At 31.5% G+C, this 19202-nt stretch overlaps 2 protein-coding genes across 5 annotated transcripts in view; one reads left to right on the top strand and one right to left on the bottom strand.

Annotated features, from left to right (window-relative positions):
* Positions 1-2923, top strand: part of neo1b (neogenin 1b) — a 125667-nt gene extending 122744 nt beyond the window's left edge. For 2 of the 4 annotated variants that reach the window (XM_079412621.1, XM_079412620.1), the window contains exon 29: positions 417-2923. In XM_079412621.1, coding sequence (XP_079268747.1) covers positions 417-428 — 12 coding nt within the window. In that variant the 3' untranslated portion in view covers positions 429-2923. The remainder of the gene's footprint in view (positions 1-416) is intronic. The other 2 variants (XM_079412619.1, XM_079412618.1) reach the window with 1 other exon arrangement.
* Positions 2924-3244: 321 nt separating this feature from the next.
* Positions 3245-17670, bottom strand: scamp2 (secretory carrier membrane protein 2). Its single transcript, XM_079411795.1, has 9 exons — positions 17508-17670; positions 13357-13440; positions 12549-12623; positions 12356-12470; positions 10800-10928; positions 9328-9487; positions 7943-8044; positions 4438-4555; positions 3245-4356 (listed from the first exon to the last, which is right to left on the bottom strand). Exons 1-9 carry the CDS (start codon positions 17562-17564, stop codon positions 4210-4212), a joined length of 987 nt encoding a protein of 328 aa, XP_079267921.1. The 5' UTR covers positions 17565-17670; the 3' UTR covers positions 3245-4209.
* Between the last annotated feature and the right edge of the window lie 1532 nt (positions 17671-19202).

The following is a 19202-nucleotide window of genomic DNA, read 5'->3' as shown; positions in this document are numbered from 1 at the left end:
CAATTTAAAAGTATATTTAAAAACTTTAATGTTAGGTGGGATTAATTGTGATTCATTTCAGAAAAAACATGCAATTATATTTGCGAATTTTGTCAAGTTTTCATTAACATTTAAATTTGGTTTTCATATGAATTGTAGTAAAATAGCTACATTATTCTAAAAAAAACTATTAATTTTTTTTTTTTTTAGGAAAGAAGTGTGATGTTCTATTATATGAAAGTTTGAATGCGTGTTTAATTTTTTATTTCTCCTATTTCTTCTGTTTTTACTCACTGGCTGGCTTAATTTAAATGGTTTTGTCTTTCTGTGTCTAATTTTGAATAACTAATAACTCCAAAAATTAAATGCAAATTTTTTCCCTTTTTAATTTGTGCTACGCTTCTGAAATGCATGCGCTTTTGTTTGTTTTGTTGTAGGTTGCGCTGTAGCGTCTTTCTTTATACTCTCAATCTCACCAAACCCATTTCCCTCCTCCTCCTTCCTATCGCTTTTGCTCTTTCTGCTTGTTTTGTTGGTTCTTTTTTTCCCTCTGTTGCATCCCTCAATCCTAACTCTAACACGGCTCGTCTGGCATGGCTTTCTCTCTCTCTCAGACGTATGAGACGGATGAACTCTCAGAGGAAATGGCCCACCTGGAGGGTCTGATGAAGGACCTGAACGCTATCACCACAGACTGAAGTGCTGCAATCACACACGGCTGAACCGCGTCCTCAGGAACAACCAGGACATTTGAATGAACACTGATCTCAGATCAGCCTTGAGAATGACTGAAAACGGATCACCGCTTCATCTTCTCCATCATCCTGCATGGCAGAGAAATCTGTAAAACGATGAAAACTCAATGCCATTTTCTCAACTTGGATGAACCGTTCCACACAGAAAACATGTTTTTAATGTTTTTTGGAGGAAGGTTTTTCTACGTATTCCATTTTTTTAGCCTGTATGTGTTTTCATTGTGTATATGATCATTTTTTATTTCTTAGGGTGAAACCTCACATGCTCAAACATTGGGCTTCATTCATGAAATGCAAGCAGAATAATTTTGTGTAAATTATGCGTAAAACCATTTTTATGTCAATTGTCGCATTCAAATCAATGCAAAATATACATGATGAACGATTTACACCAAAATTTGTACGTGGATCCATTTTCACGTAAATGTTGCATTCAGAAAACCGTTATTGCGTAAATTGTCAAATGGGCATTTTTTCAGTGTTAGTAACATCATCTTAGTTGTTGCATTTGAATTGAATGCCACGATTTACATAAGAGCAGTTATTGAACAATTTGCAATGTTTGCTCATGAAATCTCATGAATGTTTCATGGACTTTTTTGCAGTGTCTTACATCATGTTTAAATGTTTCATCTCTGGAGAGAAACCAAAATCTCTTGTCCTCAGACTCCGGTAGCATTCAAAGTCTGAATATGCATTGGAAATTTCCACATGGACAAAAATCTACGACCATCTTAATTCAGTCCCAATCCAGTGACGTTGATGTTTGGTGCTTCAGAAACTCCTCAAACGTGGGACTTGTGAGAACGGAGAGCGAATGAACAGTTTCCTCATGTTCGTTCCTCTTCCTCAGGACCCTGATGCCTGTTTTTGGGGCCCTGGAGATTCATCATGAAGGAGTTTAATGCCAAGTGACTCTCAGATTTTTGTACCTTGAGAGGCATATAAATATATATACGATGAACTGCAAATGTTTGCTTACGTGAATACTTTGTACACTCTCAAAAAGGACAGTTTTTATATATATATATTCATCTTTCGGTTGGTTTTTATATGAAGATGACGCATTGCTTTGTAAACATTTTCCATGTAAGTTATGAACGGTTAAATATTCTGCGTTGTGTTTTCACCGTGCTGTTTAGCCAATCCCTTCTCCCAAAGAATGAGCGAAAGAAAATATCAGCGACGAACTCTGCCTTGCTCGTGTACAGTTTCTCACGTCATGAATGTCAATGTGGCTGTAACAAGGTCTGCTTATGAATACAATTGTTGTTTGTGTTTACAATAACGGGGGAAGATTTAAAAAAAAAAAGGAAAAAAGAAGACACCAAACCATGTTGTATGGCCGGTGTACCGTCAACTGTCATTTGCACTTTTTATATTTTGGATTTGAAATGAATCGCTGATGCCATGTGAAATATGAACCTATTTTATGTAACAATGATGTCACAAGTAAACGGCTGGTTTCAAAGACATTTAACTGTTGTTTATTTTGTTACATTATTAAATAAGACCATATTTACTTTTTTTTTTTTTGATACTTCAGAAACTTGTGCATTTCGGTTCAACGTTCGTTGAAGAAAAGTGGAACGATTATTTAGTGTAAGTTATTTTACAATGTATTGTAGCTCATTACTATAATTATCAATGCTGATTTTGTACTCTGCTCATTTCAGACATCTAGAAGGTCACCGATGGATAAAAGGTAGATCAAATAAATCAATGAAAAAGTTATGGACAAATCAAACTGGACTGAATACAAAGCCCTGTGGGACACCGCAGGCTAAAAACAAAGAACATGGGCCTTAAGTCTGAAAAAGTGTTGAATTTACATAATTTTATCATCAGTTCTACATAAATCAAGTTACGCAAACATAATTTGTTCATGTAACTTCATGGAAGTTATTTCTAAGTGATCCAATTAAGGGGTCTTAATGGGTAATGATTTATTCAGTTTCATATTTTTTGTCACAATACTAAATTGTAATATTGTATCATTAGGTAATTAACTATTAGCTAGCAATAGCACATTGGCAAACTAAACAGTAAGCATTAAATTCCCTTGAGTAAAGCAGGTTTCTAAATAGCAACAACTAAACATTAAATACTCAAGTCATCCATCATTTTGCTTAAACACACAATACGTAATTTTGACATTTTTGCTATATATTTTAAGTTCCGTGCAAAGCATGCTGGGAACTAGTGTTAGTTGTCAACCTGCAAAACAAGTGCTGTTGAACCTACTTGACAGTTTCACATTCGTCTATATAATTTAATCTAGTAGACTGCATATTTTAGAGAACTACGTTTATTGAAATCAGTCAAGTTTGTAAGAAAAACTATTCTGTTGTGTAGATCCCCCTATGTGTATATCTCAAATAATATTGAGCAAATTGGACAATCTATGTTTTCCCATTTTTTTGTTTGTTTCATATGAACACATGACTAAGAATTCTGCTCTAAATGCAATGCATTTGCTTTAATATCATAAAAATGACTCAGACAAAATTTGTTAATCAGAAAAATTTAATTTGCTCAAAAAAAACAAACATAAGTACTTACGCTGTTGAAAACTATCTTCTGATCTCATCTGACAAAATTACATAACCCTTTCCAGCAAGTGGCATTTTGTGTGGCAAACCATTTTACCCATTCGTTTCAAAAGTTAGAGCTTTCTAAGACAAAAAAAAAATCACCCATGTAAATTTAAGTCTGAGTACTAATCAAACTATTTTGATTTGACTGTTTACAATCAGTAGCCTAAAATAAGCTTGTGCACATGGGAGGAAAAAAATTGCTCTACACGGTTATCAAAAAAAAACACACCCAATGCAAAATCTACATCAGTCTTACGATTAAGACAATACCAGTAATGTTTCTCTGTGTCCGTCAAGATTCCGAGGTTGTCATGATTCTAATTATGCAAATATGGCCACGCCTCCATGGAATTCTGGGTGCATATCATTATTTTTTGGCACCAATATGGAATTCAGAATGTTTTCAGGAAATCAAATGATATAGGAATGAAAGCTTTTATTTACAACTCTATAATCTTTAAAACCGTAGCAGAATTGTAACATCTAGACTCTCATGACATACACATATATTCACTGCTTTGAGAAGGTTTTGAGATCCTTCATGATCTTTTTTATTATTTAAAGAGACTCCTGTACCACAATGGAGGACGGGGAAATATTTTAAATTACTTTATATACAGCATAACCAAGGTCAAAAAGGATACAGGACACAATTTCTGCACACATACAAATATACAAACACACTGATGAACATTTCAACTTCATGCCTTTGCTTCAAAACAAAAAAATTAACTCGAAAGTAGTGCCTCTGCAGTCCAAAGCGGGACCAAATCAAGATCCAGAACCAAAGCAGGTGAGCGGAGCTGGGCTTTGGGTTCTGTGTGGACCGCCGGGACAGTGAGGGAAGAGATGCGGGATCTCGGTGGTGCTTTCTGGTTCTAGTTCCTCTGCAGAGAGCTTTGGGCGGCTGTGGTGGCTGCGCTGGCGGCTGCGGTCTGGAAGGTGCGGTTCGTGATGACGCCTTGGGAGAATTCCTGCTGTGCCTTCTGGAAACTGGCGCCAGTACGACGGTAATGGGAGTGAACCTGGGAAAGAATCGCACCAATGACAAAAAAATCCAAACCAAAGAACCACAGGTTTTCACTCAGAAATCGTGAACTACTTACCATTTTCAGTAAAACGACTGCCAGTGCAGCAGTGGCTGTGAAGAAGGCTGCCACCACCATCATGATGGCACCCACCGCTTTGTTTTTGCTAATCGCTGCTATGGCACTAATCCAGCCGCTGTAATTAAATGAACATCGATTAACCAATTTGATGTTTGTTCCTTCTAATTGATGCATTGTTACGACAAATATGTGCATACAAAAGAATATTCTATATACTTTTTTTTTTTTTTTTTGTATTCACTTTTACAACATGTACTATTTGTTTGATTTTGAACTAATTTCTAAATACTGAAAAACAACTGTGTGTGCGTGTGTGTGTATATATATATATATATATATATATTTATTTTTATATTACATTTTATATATATATGCACACACACACATTTTTTTTTATATACATCTCATTATATTACAATAGGTTTATAATATACAGTGCCCTCAAAGTATTGGAACAGTAAAGACAAAATTGCTCTGATGGCTGTGGAGTCAAGACATTTGCAAATATGACTAAAAGATGAATATGAGACAAAACTACAGAATGTCACATTTTATTATTAGCCGTTTCAACACGAACAAAGAACAGCACTTTTAGAGTTCATCCCACTCATTGATGTGAGCATAAGTATTGGTACAGTTGAACATAAGGCAGATATAAAAGATTAAAAGCTATTATTTAGTTGCAGATCCCTTGAGCACAATCACAGCAGTGAGTCTGTGACCCATAGACATCACCAGACTCTTGCTCTCATCCTTTGAAATGCTTTTCCCAGCCTTTAATGCAGCCAATTCCAATTGTTGCTTGTTTTGGGGAGTTTCTGCCTTTACTCTCCTCTTCAGCTGCTGAAATTCATGTTCAATCAGATTTAAATCTGGAGGTTGACTTGGGCAGTCTAAGACTTTCCATTTCTTTGCCCTTATAAATTCCTTGACTGAACTGGCAGGGTGTTTTGGGTCATTGTCCTGATGCAATATGAAGCACTTCCCAATGAATCTGGTGGCATTTTCTTGAATATTGGTAGGCAAGATGGTTTTGTACCCTTCCAAATTCATTCTGCTACTGTCATCATACATTAAGTCATCAGTAAAGTTGAGAGGGCCTGTTCCAGAGACAGCCATGCATCCCCATGCCATGACACCACCTCCACCATGCTTTACAGATGAGGCTGTATGCTTGGGATCATTTGGAGTTCCCTTTTTTTCTCCACATTTTTGCTTTCCCATCACTTAGATAAAGGTTCATCTTTGTCTCATCGGTCCATAAACACAGTTCCAAAACTCTTCTGGCTCACCTTTGTGCTTTATTGCAAACTCTAATCTTGCCTTTCTATTTTTGGTGCTGGTCAGAGGTTTGCATCTTGCTGTGTAGCATCTGTAATTCTGTGTCAAAGTCTCCTGAGGACAGTAGATTGTCAGAGCATCACCCCAGCTTTCTGGAAGTTGTTGGTGATTTTACAGACACGTCTTTTAGGATTCATTTTCACAGCTTTTATGATTTGTCTGTCATCAACTACTGTTGTTTTCTCAGCCGATCAGGTCGTTGTTGGTTGCTGGTGTCGCTGGTGGTTTCCAAACTCTTGATTTCTCCATGCTCTTTGTTTTTGCTTGAGCTCTAACTGACTTCCTCTTTTCTTTTAGCATCCAAATAGTTACTTTTCTCTCAGAGTCAGCTCCCTCGTCTTCATCCTGGTTTGTGTGTGTCATCATTGAATGCAAGATTCAGAATAGAGAAGTAATGGATATAACTGATACAACACATTCCCTGCTTTTAATATCTGAAGAATTAATGCAACAGGACACAGCTGATCACTTAGAAAGACCCGTGAGGCAACTGCTCCAATACTTATGCTCACATCAGATAGAGGGATGAACTCTAAAAGTGCTGTTCTTTTTATTTGGTAAAACATGTATTTGTTGAAACAGCTAATAATAAAATGTGACATTCTGTAGTTTTGTCTCATATTCATCTTTTAATCATATTTACAAATGTCTTGACTCCACAGCCATCAGAGCAATTTTGTCTTTACTGTTCCAATACTTTTGGAGGGCACTGTATGTCATTAAAAAAATGAGAGAAACAAATTTAAAAGAAAATTCTAAACATAATTTTAAAAAATCTAAAACGCATTTATATAATACATATGATTTAAAATAAACAATGTTTAATTTCAATGTATAAACTATATTTCATATTATATTATTATAAATAAGTATTATTAAGTATAGTTTATAAATAAATATTTAAAAAAATATATTGTAAATACAAATTTTAAACAAATAATGAAAAGCAATTCTAAAACATACAATTTGTTTTATTTAGAATGAATTGTATATATAATAATGATATAATATAAATATAATTATATATACGTGTGTGTGTGTGTGTGTGTGTGTACACATTTGAGATGTTTTTATTTTTAGAATTGAATTTTATAGAATATAATTAGAATACAAGTTTTTTAAATATATATATATATATATTTTTTTTTTTTATCATGACAACTCTCGGAAGAGAGTATATGACAATGTTGCTGTATTTGGAATAGATCTGCTACACTGCTGCTGAATTGCTGCTGGTGTTGATTATTGCTGTAGTTGTAGATTATCGCTGCTGCAAGCAAGTACAGGAACTTGCTACTGCCAATGCATACGGCGATACAGTGCTGTGAGCATTTAATACATACTGCTGCAGCACAAATAGCATATAAAATAACCCGTAGCAGATCTATACAGGTGGAGCTGGGGAAGGTGGAGGGTTTCAGAGGAACTATGAAAGCGCGCTGCAAATGCTCAAGTGAATGCTAACCAGCTATATAAATGTAAAGTAGCAAACTCATTGGCTGCGTATGCAACATGAACCAATCAGCTTGTGCCAAGTCGTTTAACGCTGTGAATGTCCGTCATCCTGCGCCATCTAGAGTTTCATGACTGAACCATACATACATATATTTATATATATATTCTAATTATATTCTATATAATTGTGAATAATATAAAAATAAATGCATATATTAAAAATAAACAGAATAAAACCTCAAAATGCTGAATCTGAATCAATCCAATCATTCCAGGGAACAATATTTTCATAATAGTCTTAAAAATCTTACTAATGGAAGAGAACTGAGAAATCAAGCATGTTTCTATCAGGCTTCAGAGGCTGACAAGTGTTGCTTTAAGAGGAAAACAAAGCAAGAAGTTCAAAGAGCTAGAAGACGTACTTCAGACAGGAAGCAAGAGTTTTAAAGGAAGTCCAGCAGCAGAAAACCGTTAGTGCAGGAAGAGATACTCGTCAAAGAGACAGAAGAGAGAGCCGAGCATCAGAAAGTCATCTGTCACACGGGAGAAACACAAACGTCCAGCTCAGAGAAGTTTGGATGAAATATTCCTTTAATACTCCCTAAACAGACATTACTGCCTAATTATTGCCTAATTAAACATCACTAATGAACTGTAAAGCAGAATGAAGTGCAGGGGAAGCTGTATAGAGCGATCTCAGCTGTACCTGTTGCCCCATCTCGGGATCCCGACGCTCTGAATCACAGACACGGCGATCTGAGCGAAGAAAATGAAGAAGAAGAAGAAGAAATTGAAGGAGCTGTCAGACCTGAAAGAGAAGGAAATAATGTAAATGTTAAATGAAAAACGTCAACATTCAGAAAATCTGAAGTGTTGCCTTGGCAACTAGCGGAAAATAAATTAATATTTGTTGAAATTACTCAAAATTCAATTCTAACTGTTCAAAATAAAATGTTATATATTGCTATATTAGACAGCTATTTTTCACATTGTTTTTTTTTTTTACTTGCACATTAAATACTGATGAGCAGAATTTATTTATTTAGGTATTTATGAAAATATTTTAATTTTTTTTACTAATTAACATTTACATTTAATATTATAATTGATTATAAAGTATAATTATATTTATGGACATATATTAAAGCTATTTTAGTAACCGTTTTAAGTACAGATATTTTAATAAAAAATTAAAAAATTAATTTAATAAAATTAATTTGAAAAATTAATAATCTGAAATGTCGCCTTGGCAACTAGCTGAAAATAAATTTATATTTGTTGAAATGCTAAAATTACTCAAAATTCAATTCTAACTGTTCAAAATAAAATGTTATATATTGCTATATAAGACAGTTTTTTTTTTTACTTGCACATTAAATACTGATGAGCAGAATTTATTTATTTAGGTATTTATGAAAATATTTTTTTAATAATTAACATTTATATTTAATATTATAATAGATTATAAAGTATAATTATATTTATGGAAATATATTAAAGGTATTTTAGTAACCGTTTTAAGTACAGATATTTTAATTAAAAATAATAATAATAATTTAATAAAATTAATTTGAAAAATGTATAAAAAATAAAATAACAAAATATTAATACAACACTATAATTGTATACAAATATTTCAGAGAACCTCATAATAGAGTCTCAAAATTAAAGATATCAGACCTGAAACTGAAATTAAATAAATTCAAGTTCAAATACTAAAGTTATTAAAACGGAAATAAATTAAAGCTAAATATAAAAAAAACAACAATAATAAAAATAAAAGTTGAAAATGACTTTAAACTACAATAAAATTGAAATATAAAAATAAAAGCTATTTCAAAATATTAATAAACACTATAATAGTCCACAAATATTCCAGAGAGTCTCATAATAATGATCTCATAATACAGTCTCAAAACTGAAAATATAAAAATAAAGGCTAATTCTAAACATTAATAAATACCAAAATAGTATACAAATATTCATCATAAAGTCTCAAAACTGTAGAAAGTGTCAGAAATGCATGTATCGTGGAAGTGGCGTAAACAGCGTGATGTGATGGTTTGAACGCTCTCGGAGACAGAGACTGACCTGAAGGCTTTATAGACGGGTCTGAACCAGCAGAGGAAGGAGCAGGGAGCAAACAGGATGAACCAGAGGATGGACAGACCGAAGTCCACGCCTGCGTCTGCGGTAGTGGTGAACTCGGCTAGACAGGCCAGAACGTTCAGAAACAGCGTCACACACTGCCCTGCAAACACACACACACACACACACACACACACACATTAAACAAGAGCCACACGTCACATACAGAGTCCAACTCAATTTGATTAAATACATCATCTATCAATCAAACACATAATATAATGTTTTATTCAGCATTCAATGTTAAATTGAATTTTGAAACTATGTATTTCCAAGTTATATATTAGCATTTAGTCATTTAGCAGACGCTTTTATCCAAAGCGACTTACAAATGAGGAGAACAGAAGCAATCAAAACAACAAAAGAGCAATGATATGCAAGTGTTATGGCAAGTCTCAGTTAGCCTAACAGTACACTTAGCATGGCTTGTGTTAGAGGCTGTTTTTACTTTTGTTAAGCGTATAATAAATAAAAAGTAAACAAATAGATTAAAGAAGCTAGTGTTATTTTTATTTTTTTGTAAAGAAAACAAGTAAATGCATAGAGTGCAAGTCTAAAAGGGACAAGTTTGTTTTTGTTAAGAATAGTTAGAGGGTCAAATAAAGATTTTATACATCTAATAATGTATATTTTCATATCGGTACTGTTATTGTCAACTAAAACTAATTAACTACCAAATAGTAAAAATTATTAAAAATGGTTTTAGATAAAATAAATATTGCTGCAATAAAATAAAATATAAATATTACATGGAAAATTAGAAATGCTTTCTTTGGCAACTAACTAAAATAAAATAGGTTTAAGTTGAAAATAAAAATAATAATAAATAATAATAATAAAAAAGCTAAACTAATAATAAAAAATATTAAACATAAATCAACTGTGTTGAAAACTTTCTTTTTTTTTACTTGGAATAACATTTGGAATAAGGAATGTGTAAAAAATGCTCGTAAAAAGTATTAAAAAAACTGAAATTAATATTAACATCAAATAAATAACTAAAACTAGAATTATTTCTAACAGAAATAAAACAAGAAAGTTCAAATACTTGTATATAAATGACTAAAACTGATAAAAAACTAATTAAAGCAAAGTAAAACAAAATATATATATTATAATTATTTAAATAATTTAAAAAACGAATAAAAATGACAAAACAAAATTACTAAAATTGAAATAAAAAAATAAAATTCAATTCAAAATATTAATAAATATTATGACACTATGTAATTAATACTAAAATAACACTGTTTGATGTTAAACAAGAAAATAAAATCAGAATTAAGAATGGACTGGACGGTGAAAAGGTTTTTTTTTTTTAGTAAACAAATAAATAAACAAATACAACTTTGTTTACTTGTATCAGGAATATGTCATAAGAAATGCTCATTGTGACTCGTGGCCGGTAAACTCACACATCCACAGGTAATAGATCATTTTGCAGAGTCTCTGATGTTCCGGCGGGATCTCCTCAGAGAAGTCCTGGTAGAAGCAAGGCTTGATGGGAAAGAATTTGGGAAGAGGAGGCCAGTTGTTCTGTTTGCCTGAGGAGAACAAGTGTGAGGTGAGACCCATATCCCACAATCCTTAGCAGCAACATGTCAAACACTCACAACAAATAAAGGCACTATTGACTTGTCTGTTGATTTATGCAACTGTATGACTTCAAATGTGTGTGTAAACTAACATTAGCATACTGTGCAGCATATACTGAATATTATTAGTTTTAAAAGTTGTATCTGGCAGTAGTAAAACATTTATTACTTTAAATAAAATAAATAGATTTAATTAAAAAAATTAATTAATAAAAAAACTTTGATATTTTTTATTTAATTACTATTATATTATATTAAAATATTTTATTTCAGCTGGTTAATGATGACAAGACAATTCTCATTTTCTTTGAGTTGAAGTTAACTAAAACCAGTGTTATTTTTGTATCAATATTATAGTTTTTATTAATATTAAAAAATATTTTTTTTTAGATTTTCTTTTATATAATTTCGTAGTTATAAAATAAATTTGAAGAAAAAAAAATTATATGCATTTTAGTAATTTTGTTGTTCTTGTCATTTTTATTGCTTCTTGTTTTTATTTAAACTTGATTTAAAACTACTTTTAATATTCCTTTTTAGCTTTAGTTATTTTAGTAGATCAAGTTAAACTAAATTAAAATGAGCAATATACAAGCTGAAAACAAATAAGTTTATATTTTGTATTATTATAATTTATTTTACTTAATTTAAAGTTTACTTCAAATAATGTTTTTTTAGGCTTCAGTTTTATTTGAACTATAATAACCCTGACTAAAACTAAAACGTAATACAAATTATTTAGACATATTTCAACAAAACAAAAACTAATAAAAATGACAAAAACACAAAACTAAATTACTAAAACTTTAACTAAAATTAAAAAGTAACATGTTTAATTGAGCAAATGGCATCCATTTAAGTGGCATTATGTATAAAAATGTATGGTTACACTACTTCGATAGTCCACTTTAGACATTCTACTAACTATAAGTAACTTTGTAACTACATGTCAACTAATTCTCATTCATTTGCAACTACAAGTCTACTAACTCTCAGTAGGGTAGGTTTAGGGTTAGTAGAATAAGTTGATAAATACTTGCAACGTTTCTGATAGTCAGTATGTTGTGGACCCATCAAAATAAAGTGTTAGAAGATATTAAACAGACAGTCTACTAATACTCTAATGACTGCTAGTTGACATGTAGCTGCAAAGTTACTTACTGTTAGTAGAACGTCTAAAGTGGACGATCGAAAGTGTATCATAACTTGTGCCAGTCTGATTAAAACCTGTGGCTGTGATTACTTTTAGTTTATTCATCACACTGAAAGTGCAAGGTGAAGTCAGATGCATTGTGGGATACTGTATGTCATGCATATCTAATGGATCATCCAGGCTCCTAGTATTCACACAGCAGGTATAGAGAGGTGTGTGTTACCTGTGGGCGCTCCTCTGCTCTGCAGCTCTTGTTCTCGTCGCTCCAGCTCGGCTGCTTTCTTCTCCAGCTCCTCCTGCTGCTTGAGCAGATTGGCCTGCCCAGCTGCAGCTACGGCCTACGCAGACAGACACGGGCCCGTTAGATCCTATCAGACGTGTGTGTGTGTGTGTGTGTGTGTGTGTGAGATGCTGACCTGTGGACTGGGCTCCACTGACGGCTGCAGGACAGCGGGTTGAGACGGGCCGCTGGAGGCCGGGATGGTGCTTCCCTGAAGGAAAAACCAGCAATTACTGGGCTTTTAATTCATGATAAAAAGCAAAACGCTGGTATTTTGTATTATATTGCTGCTGCAGCATTACATCACTTGGGGTTGTTTCTTGAGGTTTAAACTGTTCTACAGAGGAACAATTGTGACCCTGGAGCACAAAACCAGTCATAAGTAGCACAGGTATATTTGTAGCAATAGCCAAAAATACATTGTATGGGTCAAAATTATACATTTTTCTTTTATGCCAAAAATCATTAGGATATTAATTAGAGATCATGTTCCATGAAGATATTTTGTAAGTGTCCTACTGTAAATATATCAAAACTTAATTTTTGATTAGTAATATGCATTGCTAAGAACTTCATTTGAACAACTTTAAAGGTGATTTTCTCAATATTTAGATGTTTTTGCACCCTCAGATTCCAGATTTTCAAATAGTTGTATCTCAGCTAAATATTGTCCTCCTAACAAACCACACATCAATGGAAAGATTATTTATTCAGCTTTCAGATGGTGTATAAATCTCAATTTAAATAAAATTGACACTTATGGCTGGTTTTGTGATCCAGGGTCACTAATGAGTTTAACCGTGGTAAAATCTCATTGAGAAAAAAATCTTTCAGCTCATGGCCTCAAATAGCTTATTGCTTTATTATATCAGAGTTCAGAGCACAATTATGACTCTGCTAAAGATATTAATCTTACACAATCACTGAAGGAGTGCTAGACTCACCGTCACTGAGTTGCCATCAGGAAATGGACTGAAACTTTCAATGTGATCGATTCCAGAGTTAGTCACCTGAGTGACAGACGGATCCTGAAAGAGATGAACACTATATTAATAATATTATTAAATAATAATGAATTTATATATTATATATGCATAGCATGATGGGGCACACAGTTAATAATAAATATTATTTAAAAACACACACACATTTACATTTGATATATATATACGTATCTCAAATGTACATGTGTGTGTTTGTAAATAATATTGTTTATTAACTGTGCCGCATCATTCTATGCATATATAATATATAAATGATAGTGCTGTCAAATGATTAATTGCGATTGCAAGTTTTTGTTTACATAATATGTGTGTGTACTGTGTATATTTATTATGTATATATAAATACAAACACATGCATTAAAGAAAAATATGCTATGTTTATATATTAAATATATTTATATGTAATTTAAAATATAATAATATAAATTTATATACATGTAAATATTTTCAAAATATATACTGTATGTGTGTGTATTTATATATATACATACATAATAAATAAACACAGTACACACATGTATATATTATGTAAACAAAAACTTTTATTTTGGATGCGATTAATCAAAATTAATAATTTTTTGCCAGCACTAATAAATGAATATACATGAAAATGTGTGTGCTTGTAAGCATCAAAATATTAGAAGAACATTTTAATAAAATATTGAAATACTGAGTAATTTAATTTATATATGTTATGTTATAAAATTATTTAAAAATTACAATATGCTTAAATTATGTATATATTATATACATAATTTATATATGATAAATAAATTACATAAATTATATATATATATATATTGCACAAACAATTAATTTAGAAATGTTGATTTAGCTAAAAAATTACAAAATTAACTGAAATTAAAGCTTTAATAATATTAATAGTTACAATAATAACAAAAGCACATTACAAAATAACAAACTTAAGAAAATAAAATAATAAAAGTAATTAATTTTTTTAACATATATATATATATATATATATATATATATATTTATTTTTATTATTATTATTATTATTAATAATATAAAATGAAATTAGATTAAAAACTAAAAATGTAGAACTGCTGATTTAGCACCTAAATTTCAAATTTGACAAATTTCTTATATTTAATATACAATTTTTTATTACTTCATAGACCCAGGCCAATTGAAAGCAATATATATGAGTGTTTTACTGAGTCACATGCCTCAGTTACAATACGCAGTGATATCATCGCAGAGAGTTAAATAGGTCACAATCATCTGACAATATTTTAGATGCCTCTGTGGTCACCACGAGGAACCAAAATCCAGAAAGCGGCACAGATCCTTCCTTACAGGATAATTGAGCTCAGCTTACAATTACAAACCACAGATCTGATTCATCACAGGAAACACACTGAAGCAGCTGAGATGCTATGAAGAAATAAATGAGTGGTGTTTACCCATGAATAACTTGTTCCGTAATGAAAACTGTTTATTAGAAAGACCCATATTTCATTTTTTGTCCTTAAAATTTGTGGTCATTTGCAATATTATCTGCATTTTAGTCTTATTTAAAATGAAACTATGTCACTGTGTTAAGTTTAAATAATTGTATTGCCATTATTTCAATGAGATAGAAAAATAAAAACCATATATAATAAGGCCAGTTCATTTATATGGCACATTTCATACACAATGGTAATTCATAGTGCTTTAGATAAAAGGAATAAAAATAAAAATAATCACAACACAAAAAAATTATTTTAAATTAATTAAAACAGTTAAGAATACATAAATTATTCATATTACTGCAGACGTTTTATTTAAAAAAAAGGGTTCTGACTCCCAATTTCTTTTAATTAATTTCATGCATGACTTATTATAAATAAATATACTACAAAAGCTGCTGCATCAGTCAGCAGGTTACACTTAAATACACTTCAAATGTCAGATTCATTAAGAGAAACCAGTCATTTTCAACTCTAATAATATTTTACAATATTACTGTATTTTTTAATCAAATAAATGTAGCCTTGGTGAGCAGAAAATACATGCTTTATAAACATTATTTCAGCAAATTATAATTTTATAATATTTTTTTAAATTATTTACAATATTATAATTAAATTACAATGAATAAAATGATTTTTTATTTTATACATGACTACATTTAATTATAAATGGAAAGTAGAAGGCTGTTAGATAACACACTGTAGTAATATTACTAAAATCATTTTTGCATTTTTAGCAAATATAGATTAAGGTCTAAAAAAAGTGCAATACGTCATAAACAGGATAGAAGTATTTCAGCAATTAAATGCGTTAGTATTAGTAGTTTTTTAACATGAAATGACACACTTAACCTTTAAATGTGTAGAACTGCCTGAATCAGATCTAAAAAGATGTCTGATGTTTAACTAGCTGGGTCAATGACATTATTGAGTTTTAACCCATGCACGATCAGTCAGATATCTGAACCTTTAACTACAGATTCTTTATCAGCAGATCAACCGACTGCAACACTGACGCCTTCGACAAACACTGTGTGCACAGAGCATCTCTCCACACACTTCCCTACAGCCATTCTCTTCTAGCCATAACACTCAGTATTACGCCACACCTCGTGAAATATGATATACAGTGTAATAACTGTCACTGACACTTTCATGAATCAAAAGCATCAGGCTCAAATCAGTGCTTGTGTCACTAAACATCTGAATTCTTATTGTATTGCAGCAGACAGGCGACCTGCGATTGCCTTCGAGGGGAGCTGGAGTATCTCACAGGAATGTTTGCTTTGTCCAGAACTCAATATTCTGCTGCATTAAAGGTGGAAGAAACAGATGGCAACTACATCAGACTCCAGACAATGAAAACACAACAAAGATGCCAGATGACAAACAGACTGTGAGAATATCACAGGAAAACATCGTAAAATTTCACAATATTACTGTCTTTACAATATTTGTCATCAAATAAATGCAGCTTTGGTGAGCATAATAGACTTCTTTAAAAAAAAAAAGAAATGTTTAATAGTTAAATTCATATTATTTAAGCATGTTATAATTTCATAATGATAACGTGTGTGTATAATATTAAATATATTATTATTAGTACTAAACTATGAGTATAAATTAAGAGACTACATGCAATATTTTCATTAAATTGTGCTTTTGTCAAACAGCAGAACTATTAAAATCAACTGCAAAAAAACATTAATAATCATTATTATATAATGTATATATTTGTTTATTATTGTTACATAAAACATTAAAAACTGTGCATTTTTCACACTGCAGAACTATTAAAGTGAACTACAAAATTCATATAATACAATTTTCATGTTGATTAAAAGTGCATTTGTCAAAATCTCGACCTATGAATAATATAATATAATATGCATCATTATTATATAATGCAACATATATGTTTGTTTATTATTGTTTTATTGCATTCCATGTTTTTACTTGCATGTGTCACACAGCAGATTTATTGAAATTAACTGTGTAAGTGCAAAAGAAAAAGCATGTAATACTCATGCAATGTGCACAACTCAATTTATATTTACATACATTTTAACCTAGAATTTTACTACTGATTGATTTAAAAAATGTAATAATAAAATCATGTTATTTGTCAAATATACACCACTGCCAGATGAGATCCTGACCTTTTGCATTGTATATTTGATCATCTGTCATGTTAGTTATTGATTTCACTTAATATGGAAAATGCACTTATTTCACCTTTAGTGGCAGAAGTCTATTATGCATGTCCTGATCAAATGCATTCAGAAGAATGGGGGTTTTTTGTAATGCATGTCATCTGTAGTGCGCGTGAGGAAGACCCGCAGTGACTCACAGAGCTTCATCATGCAGTTCTAGAGCTCGACTCTGTTGTGACATTAATAGAGGAGTGGCGCTCTGGCCTTCAGCGTGTCACCAAACCTGCGCCGATCCACACCCTTCACCAGCGGTACCTAACTAACTAACTAACCAGCTAACCAGCGCACCAGCGACCGTGACACGTCAACAGCCGAACCGAACTCATCTGACCCAAATCTCCCCTTCACCACCATCAGCAGCACAAACCCCAGCTCGAAGCGCTTCTCCTGTGTTCCTCACCTGGAAGGGATTGACGTCGACTGGATCTTCAAACGGGTTGGAGTCAAATCCCGACATTATATTGGGCTTTATGCGCCTTTAGAGTCCAAACTGAGCGGCACCGGAGCTGCGATCGCTGCTGTTTCCTCTCTGCGTTTCCGTGCTGAGTGCGTGCGTGCGCCGTGACGTCATCAGGCGACGTAAAGGGGTGTTAGTTTTATGTGGTAATAATAAAAAAAAGTTTAATGTGGTAATTAATTTGGGAAAATGTTTTGTTAGTTAAAAAAAGGGCATTTGCAGAAAAATAAATTGTACTTAATCTCCTTTTAAATGTTATATACATATTCATGTCAGAAGCCATTGTTTATGTATTGCTTGCTGACATACAGCACTACTTTGAGACTATTTCTAATTCTTGTAATAAGGCTTTAAAAACTGTTGAAATCTGTAAACCGTTTAATATTTTCCTTTGAATGCACTGCATTTTATTTTATACCCCTGTCTAGTCATTTATTTGTCATACATTTTTAAAAAATTATTTAATTTTCTTTTTGTACTGTAACTGCTTATTGTTTAATTTAATTAATTTAAAGTAATAAAGTTATAATTTATTAAATATATTATATTTTTATAACCCACAAGAATGTAAAAGACAAATATTTTCTAATAAATGTATTTTCCTAGCTACGTTTTTGTACATTTTTGTCTGTTCTATAATTTCGAATAGAAATTATAAAGAAATTAGTTGTTTAGGTTATAAGTTATGTTTTTATAGATTTTTAATAAATACAAACAAATGCTCTTTACTACATTGTATTGATATTTTTGGTTTATTATTAAAATTGTGTTCATTTGCAATTCGTTTTTCATTCATTCGTTGTCTTATTTAAACTGAAGTGTCAATATGTCATGTTTGCATTATTGTTGTATTGCAAATATTTTGATAGGATGGAAAAAGCAATGTATTATACAATTATTAATATTATTGGGCAAGTTCCATCCATAATTTTATACAGTAGTACTTGTTTTGTAAGCATGTAAAGCAAAAATCTGTTATAGCATATAATATTATTAAAATTATTTTTAAACATTTACTTATTTTACAATTTGCACAGTTTAACCGGTTATACTTGGTTAAATGTTGTTTATTATACTTAATACTGAAGTACTTTATACTCTTCGTTTTAATTCTACTCAATGAAATGTTATCTCTCTCTATTGTTTTATAATATGAAAGTAATTATTTACATTTAGTCATTTAGCAGATGCTTTTATCCAAAGCAACTTACAAATGAGGACAATAAAATCAATAAAAGAGCAATAATATTCAAGTGCTAACAAGTCTCAGTTAGCCTTATACTATACACATAGCAAGTTTTATTTTTTAATTATATAATAAATAAAAAGAAAACAGATAGAATAGAAAAAGACTAGAGCAAGCTTGTGTTAGAGGCCTTTTTTGCTTTTGTTAATTGTATAATAAATGAAAAGAAAACATAAATAGAATACAAAAAGATATTGTTAGGTTTTATATATATATAAGAAAACAAGCAGTTAGTAAATGAATAGAGTGGAAGTTTAAAAGGGACAAGTTTTTTTTTTAAAGAATAAAATTAGAATAGAATTCGGGTCAAATAAAAATGGAAGATTTGTGTTTTTAGTCGATAATCTTATAATCTGTGTTGTATTGTAGCACCTCTATGTGTCGTCTCTGGA

The sequence above is a fragment of the Barbus barbus genome (assembly GCF_936440315.1).
Source record: "Barbus barbus genome assembly, chromosome: 48".
In the NCBI taxonomy this organism is placed as follows: Eukaryota; Metazoa; Chordata; class Actinopteri; order Cypriniformes; family Cyprinidae; genus Barbus; species Barbus barbus.
Note: the sequence above shows the minus strand (reverse complement) of the source record. Positions and strands in the feature narration are given on the sequence as shown.